The following is a 10,157-nucleotide window of genomic DNA, read 5'->3' on the forward strand; positions in this document are numbered from 1 at the left end:
GATTTGCCTTAGTGATATCTTAACAACTTTTGAGACCCTAGTCCGCACAACTCATAGACTGATTGACCACAAATTGTCATAGAGTCATCATCATCTGATCCACATGATTCTACCTCCATTTGATACTGTATTATATTTGCTCTTTTGATTTATTTTTTCTTTTTATTTCTCATTTTGTCATTTAACTCATCTCACGTTGGTCGTATAGTTAGTGATCGAGATTTAGTTGCAGTACTTAGGTCTTGGAACTATAGTCTTCGTGGATACGATACTGATGCACTTTTTGTTAGCACTACAACTAACTGCAAGTATACAGTGTAGAGATAGTATAGCTAAAAGTAAGTACTAGGATATCAAATACAAGAAATAGGATTGCAACTGACTATCATATACTCCCTCCGTCCCAACTAAGTTGAGACATAACTTTAGGGGACGGAGATTAAGAAATTGTGATGAAAAGTAGGAGAAAGGAATAAAGTACAAAAAATAAAGAGAGAGTAAAGTAGATAGTGGAATAAAGTAACAGTGCTTGGATGTTTACTTTTTTATTAAAAAAGAAAATGATTCAACTTAGTTGGAACATCACAAAGAGGAATACGACTCAACTTAGTTAGGATGGAGGGAGTATTATCGTATATTATGTGTCATATACTACTAAAGATAAGGGGTTTTTGGTTTGACAAAATTAAATAGACATAAACAACTAAATAGGTACTACATTCATCCACAATAAGAGTCATATTTTGCTATTTCGGCCCATCCCATAATAAGAGTCACATTTCACTATTAACATAAATCATAAGTATGCTCCACATTCCACTAACTTATTCCACTCACATTGTATTATAAAACTATTATATACAAGTGGACCCATAGTCCCCTAACTTATTCAAACCACTTTTCTTTACAATTTTTAAAACTCGTGCTCGCACCAAATGTGACTCTTGTTGTGGGACGGAGGTAGTAATAGAAAGCATAGAATCAAATATATAAAGCATACGAATAATGTAGAGTTTTAAGATCCAACTACAACAACTAAATATTATTTATCTCACAGAATCTCTACCTTTACATATCTATCAGATTATTAGGAAAGTGTCTACTATAGGATAAGTCTTCCTCTTGAGTGCACCTACCCAGTTGATTAAATTTTAATACTCCCTCCGTCCCAAGGTAGTTGAGGCATTTCTTTTGGGCACGTGATTTAAGGAATTGTAATTAAAGGTTAAAATGGAGAGAGTAAACTAAGATAGGAAATAAAGTAAGAGAGATGAAGAGAAAGAGAAGAAATAAAATTTTTACCACAAAAGGAAATGACTCAACTACCTTTGGACAGACAAGAAAGGATACCACTCAATTACCTCGGGACGGAGAGAGTATTTAAGTCTCCATTTAATATTTAGAATCTAACTTTTGTAGCTCCTATGGACCCAAGCCTCTTAACTAGGGTATCTTCTCTCTAGCGTGCAGATAATCTAAGTGATGATTATATATTTAAACATGAAAACTACCTATATCTCGATTAATATAGCTAAACGACCATAGTTCTAGAGCTTACCAAACAAAAGAACAATAAAAGCACAAGAATAGTCAAAATAGTCACAAGAACTAAGAAAAATTTCAATCAATTAATCAAAACATAATCAAAGTAGCCTTCACCAAAAACTCCACAAAAGATGTTTACTACTATTCATAGATAAGGATGAACTATGTGCAGTCTTCTGTTGCCTAAACAAGCATGAACTATGTGTAGTCTTCAGAGCTACTCATAATTAGGGATGAATTTGTGTGTAGAAATGGAGACCGATTGAGGCTCAGAGATGAATAATATGAATAAGGTTATAAGGTATATATAGGCTTGAAAAAGGTTTAAACATGGTAAGAATTGAATCCTACAAGGAATAGAAGAGATTTGGCTTCATAAGGCAATATTTTTAATTTTTTTCGTGTAAATGAATTTAAATTTAAAGGCCCCGCCGCGAAGGACTCGAACCTGAGACCTTTGGCTTCAGGCATTAACCTTTCTACCGCTTGACCAACTCACACACAAAACTGTGTTGAGTAAACTTTTATAATGAGTGATTTCACCGTATGCGGCTCCATACTCTAGAATGTTTTTTTTGGAGGAAATTCAGTTCCGTTAATGTTGATAAGAGGAACTCGACACCTCAGTCACAATGTCTAAGCTCTTTGCCACTAGGACAAAGGCTCCGGACAGACAATAGTTTCTTTCCTTCCTTGAATTTCTGCCTAATTTCTTTAAGCTTTTGACTACTCTGCATAATGTTCGTAGAATGGTCATAACTTTCTCAACAGAACTCCAATTAAGATGTGCAAGATACAGTACGTGAAGCTCTTTCAAAGGTGAAGAAAATGGGATGCTTTAATTGGCTCGAATTAAGGCTGCTGTACATCTTGTTGGGTCCGGACTTCAGTTTTGGCTATTTTGTACTCCCTCCGTTCCATAGTGTCATCATGAAGACGTTTCTTTTCGGCACGGAGATTAAGAAAAATTGTGTTAGGTGAGTTAAGTAAATGGAGAATAAAGTGAAAAATGAAAAAGGTAGAGAGATGAAGAGAGAAAAAAGTAAGAGAGAGTAAAGTAGGTTTGGAAAAATGTATTGACTTTTACTAAAAAGGGAAATGACTCTATTACTATGGTACGTACCAAAATGGCAAAATGACTCTATTGCTATGGAACTGAGGAAGTACATTTTTCCAAGTTTTTTTTTTGTAATCTCTCACAAATACGTCAAGATACCAAAATATAGAAATTTAAGCAATAATGGACATAATATGCATGATTGACATTCAAAACGAGCCAAATCTAGGTCTTACAAACATGCGAAAACCGTGTTTATCAGATATTCTTTACTTTCTACTACACTAGCCCCATACACTTGCGGGTATAGCTTGTAACAAATTAAGAGTTAGTCATTGGTTGAGATTGAGTTTACTCCTATACATGAATGTTGATTATTTTGTGACAATAAGGCTACAATATTTTAGAGAACTCGACTGTAACATGATAGAATCAAACATGTAAAAGTTGATCAATATTTTGTTAAAGAAAATATTGATGGGCTATTATCGAATTGTCTTTTGTTCTATCAGAAGAACAATTAGCAGATATATTGACCAAGGTAAATACCTCAATCATTTTCACAGATATTTTGGACAAATTAAGTTTCATTAATCCTGTTACTTAACTTTAATTGAGGGAGCATATCAAAGGAGAAACTAGTGATCTCTTTCAACAGATAAAATTCTATTAAATCAATATAGAGATTACAAGTAATCCTTTCAATACATACGTAGGAAGATATTGTTAGTTTAAACTCTGATATTAATAACTATGCTTGATCCATGTTTAATTTTTTGATTAGTAAATGAAAAAGTGGGTTTTCGGGTGCTGTGTTAATTTAAGGGTGTATCCAACTGATCAGGATGAAAATCCCAACCTAGCTGAGTCGTTGGCACGACGACTGGAACCTGGTATCAATAAAATTCCTCAACCCACTTCTACTGGCTAGCATGCAAGGTGACAACAGTAACGCAAAATGAAAAACTCATGCACGAAACCTTAAACCGAATGAGAAACTCGAAATTCCAGTTAACAAACCCAGATCTAGCCTACTCAAACGAAGACATGCGTAAACACTTAGAAAATAAACGCGATAAATAGATTTAACCTACCTAGGTAGAATGAAGCAGATTCGAACCAAAAAGAGATGCGTAAAACAAACTTCATTACTAAAAACGTTTGGATCTTAACGAAATACTTCAAAAGATAACAAGAATCAAGTTTGCAACAGATCCAAAGAAGAAAGCAAGTAAAGATTAAACTAAGGATGCGATTAAAGATTGTTTTGCCACTCCGGACGATGAAACTGCTACTACTACGAGATGAAGTGGCTGGAACGGTGGATGATGATTCTCCGGTGGACGTTTGGAACTTCAGGTGACCATGGCTGTGGCGAGGAATGAAAAGACGTAGACAATGCTGAAGGAACTGATCTTCCGAGAGAGAATTCTAGCTAAGTGTAGTGGTCGAACTCCTTCTCTCTCTCCAAGTGGCTTCTTTTATAGGGAGGCTTGCCCTTACTTTTAGGGTAGACTTCCTTCGCAAATTGACTATTTTGCCCTTGTTTATGGTTGATCATCCCAGCAATCATTCTTCTCTGTCTCGAGCCTTCTCTCTTGCAAAAATTTTGGTCAGTATCACACCCTTCTAGCGCTCTTTTCCACCTGAGTTGTCTGAACCTTCTCCTAATGATTGAGACTCTTTTCCTGCACACTTAGGCAACTTTTCTTGCGGATAATACATATAAATCACGACATACTAACCAGTAACCAAGGCTAAGAATACGACTTATCAGGAAACAAACATATATTCAAAGAACGCGTTACCATAGACTCGAACATGAGACATTTGACTTCGTGCTCTACCACTGCCACTAGACCAATTCACACCCACCATATTTCTAATATTTGTAACGTGTTGACTAACATTTGTACGACTACCGTTATATGAAATGGTCAATGAGAACTCATATTAGACATATTATTCCATAGGAAAAAGAGCAAATACTCCAAGGGTCAAGCACTATGTTGCAATTTTACACAGGTGGATCAACTGGTGTATGCATCAACATCTCTAACCTTACACGTGACAAGTTCTCTTAAATCAAATATATAACAATGTTGTAATACTTAATCATTAAATTATTAATGATAGTTTAGTAGTTCACAGTTATAATATATTAGTAATTCTCAACTAAACTTAATTAATCATAATTTGAAATGAATTAGGGTGAATGTACTATGCATATCTAGATGCACATGAGTATATGCATGAATAATACTCCGATCCCAAATTGTTGACCCATTTTGAATAAGACATCAGCAATATTGAATTGATTTTTTAAAGTCCATATTGCAAACCCAAACTGTTGACCCATGTTTGATTTGAAAAGAAAATCAATTCGTTGCTTGTATTTTAACAAATACTAATAATTTATAAAAATAATTTAAAATATTTTACACTAAAAAATATCCGCCGATTAAAGTATTCTAATTGAAAAATAAGTATTGATACTATTATAAATAATATGAACATTTATACCAATATCACCAATATCAAAAATTAATATTCAGCATACGATCTTATACAATTTAATAAATTTAATATCTAATATGGGTGTAGTATTATAACGTAAAATATATGAAAAAGAAGAAAATGGTGGATCAAAAACTACTCGATATACAAATAAAAACAATACCGTAAAAGACCAAAGACAAAAAAATAATATTCTTCTCACATATAAAAAGTTCATAATCTCTTCTAAACAAAAACATAGATATTCACATATGCAAACAAAAACATAGAAAAACAACAAACCAACATTTCATAAATTTTGGAAAACTTCTTTGTAAACAACATTAACAGTAGAATCATTTCTACTATCAACATCATCTCCACAAACTAAAATCTTCAGACCTTAACGGCTTGTGACTCTAGAAAGAGATTGTCCTTGACTCTGATTTTTTCAAAAATAATCCAACATGAGAGAGAGATTGACCTTGACTCTTATTAATAGTCACCGCATACGACACAGCCAACGAAAATTGTCGTCGTTGGAATTTGAATGGTATCCTTTCATCAGAAGGTATCAAAGCCATTCTAGGAATCAACACTTTATTTCCTCTCTTTTGGCCACCCAATACTTTTCCTTCCAAAACATAATCACCTAACCTTGTAATTATCAATTTGGTGCCATTACACAACCCATTTGAGTGATCAATGTTCCTTAACAACATCACAGGAGTGCCAACTTTCAACAACAATTCATGATTAGGTGTACCCGAACACTTCAAATTATTCAAAAACTCAACTGAATGTATCTCATTAGAACCATTCGAAGTTGAATCTAAGTTTGAAATACTATCAGAGCTCAAATATACTCTACCTTGGTTGTGATCCAAAGAAGTCATGTATTGGTTAACCTCATCAACAACGTCCAATGTGGGAGCAAGTACAGCACGATCATGCAAACAATTGCTTAACTCTTCAGGATTCATATAAGAGGGATAAATCTTCGAAACGATAATTTTCAGATGATCACCAACATTAGACAATATAAGATTAGAAGGGAGATCAATAACCACTTCACCATCATTTGGACCACCAATAACTGTGTCACCAATAGAAGCAACTCACGAAGAAAATTCCTTCAGTTTTGAAGCGTCATCAGAAGATTCAAGACTCAACAGTCGCATGTTTTTTGTCAACCTCAGAACTGTACAACTACTCCAAAGGTATGAAGAGTTGATGGTAGCATTCACAACATCTTGTCAACTACCCTTAGGAACCACATGCAATATTTGTCCAAAGCCACCTCCAAAAACCACTGTTTTTCCACCAAATGGTTTTTCCAAACTGTGCTCACCGCGTACACGCATAATATCCCTTAAAGTCCTATCAATGGCTTCTATGCAATGTTTATGAATCATAGGAGCTTCATCCCATATAATAAGCTTAGCACGAACGATAAGTTCAGCTAGTGCACTACCAGGTTTTATATTGCACATCGAATCTTCATTCACAATGATAGGAATCTTAAAGAGAGAGTGGGATGTTCTACCACCAGGTAACAATAAAGAGGCTATGCCACTGGATGCCACATTTAACACAATAAAACCCTTCGAACGAATCCCTGCTGACAACGACCTCCATATGAAAGTTTTACCAGTACCTCCATATCCATAAACGAAAAACATTCCTCCCTTAGATGAATGCACATATGACATTATCGTATCATGAACATGAAGTTGCTCATCAGTGAATTTTGAAAGAAAGTCCAAGTGTTCTCTTGCTAAAGCTTCACGATCATAACACAACTCATCCAAAATTAATCTATTATCACATGATTCAAAATACTCAGCTTTTGGATAAGGCATACCATGGTAATCACACAAATTTTTCCAATATTCAACAACAACTTTTCAATATCTGCCAACACAAAATTCTGAATATCATCATCATTAAGCACCAAACCTGGAAACATCAAAGAAGGTGATACAATTAGCCCTTATTTGAAATTATTAAATTATACAATAAAATTTTATAAACATAACAATTATAACTTACCGGGTTGATTTCTCAACTTTCGTTGGTTATAGAGAACATCATCAGATAAATGTTTCCAACATTTTTGCCAAACAATTTCCGGTCGCGACACAGATTCTGAAGACAACAAACTCACAAACAACAATCTTAAAGAATGAGCTGATGACCAAAAAGAAGCCTCTACAATTCCATCAATATACTCTTTAACATCATCCAGCAAACCCAAAGAGAAGCAAACATCTCGAAATGTATCATACTGAACACCATTAATAGATCTAATGGCTTCATAACAGGTAGGTCCCTTGACAACATTCAACAAACATCTCAAATAATACAAATCGCCAGAACCAGGAGCAACGTAAAATAACCGCACAATTGAATAACGTTGTTGCTTAGGTTGCCAACGATCCTTCTTCCACACAAACTTGGTTGGAAATTCACCATAAGTCAAATCTCTACCTTCAGAATATATCTTATTAGCCTCCATCCAAGCCAAGAACTTGCTTTGAAAAATTGTCTTACTATCCAAAACACTATCCAATGTCTCATCTTCATCAAAAACAATATGTTGCTCATTTGGAAGATGAAAACTCAATCTTTCAACTGAAGGATCCTTATATTGAATCTCAAAACCAAGAATTCTCCAAGCACCTTCACAAGACGATATACATTTGCACTTCATCCAAATTTCGTTGAGTTCCATCAACATCAGGTTGGAAAAAAGTTGTCGTCACCCTATCATAACCTTTATTTATGTACTTAAACAAATACTTGATAGACCGCGACTGATTGCACCACTCAACGTTGATATGACCACCATATTTCATAAGGAGATAACGATTATGTGGAACAACATATCTGTTATCCAAGGGAACACCATCCTTCAAAACAACACGACCATTATCTCTACGTCTATAAACAGGATAACCATCATCATCAAACATTGTGGCAGCAACATATTTCTTTGGAAAGTATTTGGAGCAACGTCCATCACGCATGCATGGAGATGATTTTCGTACAATGCCACATGGTCCATGCATCATAAGTTCTTTAACGCTCTCAAAATAGTGAGGGTCAATTGCTGCATCGGAAGTGCAGCTGATATAATCTCATCAATGCGTCGAGGAGGAGGTTGTTTATCCTCGTTGCTTAAAAAAAGAAGAATATGTGCATGAGGCAATTCACATTTCTGAAACTCAACAGTATACACAACTGCACGCGACATATGAGTTTTAAATAATGGATAGAAAATATAATAAATTTATATATAAAAAAATAAGAATTCAAAGCCACGTGAAGACTTAAAAAAATAGAAATAATATTTACTACTCCCTAATGAATGAAATATTTATGCAATTTTGATTTATAATCTAAGTGGAGTAAAAACAATAAAATTTATGATAAAAAGAAGATATGTGACTTAAGATCAAAAAGTATGAGCTAATTAGAATAAGATATACAAATAAAGAAAATACGTGAGAGTTGTTTATTGATAGAGCTATGCAAGTCATTAATCTGAATAATAGGTAAATTTATATATAAATTTAATAGCTTAATTTAAAAAATATATATGGAATATTAAACATATCCACATTATATATATATAAATAATTTGAATCATAAAAATTTAAAACTTCTTCTCACTTACTTTATTCATTCTTCATCACTCTATATTTTTCATTTCCTACTTTATTCTTCATTTATCTAAATCACTTATCATAATTTTTTTATAATCTCCGTGTCGGAAGAAATTGCCTTCACTAATAGCGAAATGGAGAGAATATAAAATTATTATAAAGTCCTAGTATTATACTGGAAAATGCCATTACTAGATTAGAATAATAGTAAGTAATAGTAAGTAAATGAAGAAAAAATAATAGTAAGTAAATAGTAAATGTATTTTGACTCCTAAAAAGTAGTGCGTTTGACTCCACAGTTTTTGTTGGCTATTTTTGGCGCCTAACTTAATAAAATGTGAGTTGTGCATATTATAAAAATCTTGATTCATATATTAAATCTCTCATTCTATGGTTGGACGTATTAAATGTAATATGACTCTTAAAAAGTAGTGCGTGTGACTGAAAAGAAGGACATTTTCTAAACTAACAGTTAATACAATTAGTTTCTAAAAAACTAAATTTATCTTTTTATACCAACAGTTAATCTGCCTAATTCATACTATGTTATCAATTAATCAAGGAGGACCAAATCAATTCACCACAAAGAGGAATTGTGCCTATTGGATATTTTGGTAGTTTATTTTAAAACTATTTAATTGTCTTTTTCAAAAATTACTTTACATTACTGCAACCATTAGATAATAGAAGGGTTTTTGGCTTTTTAAACCAAAACCTTTCCCCGAATTCTGGTTTTTCCCATAAACTATGAGATTTGTTTTTAAAACCACAAACTTTCATTTCGTTAGGATTTTCCCCCGGCGGGTCAACGACGAAACCCGGGTTGTCTACGTATCAATTTTAATCCTATTTGTCACTAAATTGATTACATGGATCCTATTTGGCACAATAATACATACAATCACAATTATTACATAACAAATGACAACTTCTGAATAAACAAAACACAACTTTAACATTTTATTATGCTATTCGGGTCGGAAATGTGCTATTTGGGTCGGGTTGGGAAAATCCTAACGAAATGAAAGTTCGTGGTTTTAAAAACAAATCTCATAGTTTATGGGAAAAACCGGAATTCGGGGAAAGGTTTTGGTTTAAAAAACCAAAAACCCATAATAGAATTAGATTTGAAGAATCTGCTCTTATACCTTTGAACCAATGGTTAATATACCCAACTCTGAACATTAATATGCAACAATACTTTGGAGGCAGAGATCTATAAATACCAGTTTTTATTAAAGATAAATTGCATCTTCAGTTTTTCTTCTCTCTCTCTACAATCTTTAATACTACTAATACAATTTCAATTTTTTTGCAGAAACTTTAAGTGAATTGAATAGAGAGGAGACTAAAACAACGATATAGTTTCCTCTACTTCTTTTCTCTTTCAT

The 10,157-nt window shown here is 33.5% G+C and overlaps 1 protein-coding gene across 1 annotated transcript; it reads right to left on the minus strand.

The window, feature by feature from the left end:
* Positions 1 to 2,168: 2,168 nt before the first annotated feature.
* Positions 2,169 to 8,127, minus strand: LOC125194979. Its single transcript, XM_048093189.1, has 6 exons — positions 7,875 to 8,127; positions 7,151 to 7,780; positions 7,003 to 7,057; positions 6,363 to 6,916; positions 5,605 to 6,194; positions 2,169 to 2,276 (listed from the first exon to the last, which is right to left on the minus strand). Exons 1-6 carry the CDS (start codon positions 8,125 to 8,127, stop codon positions 2,169 to 2,171), a joined length of 2,190 nt encoding a protein of 729 aa, XP_047949146.1.
* Positions 8,128 to 10,157: the final 2,030 nt, after the last annotated feature.

This window comes from Salvia hispanica, chromosome 6 (assembly GCF_023119035.1).
Source record: "Salvia hispanica cultivar TCC Black 2014 chromosome 6, UniMelb_Shisp_WGS_1.0, whole genome shotgun sequence".
NCBI lineage: Eukaryota > Viridiplantae > Streptophyta > Magnoliopsida > Lamiales > Lamiaceae > Salvia > Salvia hispanica.

Excerpts from the sequence above, each read along its gene's own strand:
- LOC125194979 (XM_048093189.1), bottom strand. The coding sequence starts at position 8,127 with ATGCGTGATGGACGTTGCTCCAAATACTTTCCAAAGAAATATGTTGCT. Across the intron at positions 7,058-7,150 it reads AAAGTTGAGAAATCAACCCG|GTTTGGTGCTTAATGATGAT; the intron begins GTAAGTTATAAT and ends TGATGTTTCCAG. Across the intron at positions 6,917-7,002 it reads GTGTTGGCAGATATTGAAAA|ATTAATTTTGGATGAGTTGT; the intron begins GTTGTTGTTGAA and ends ATGTGATAATAG.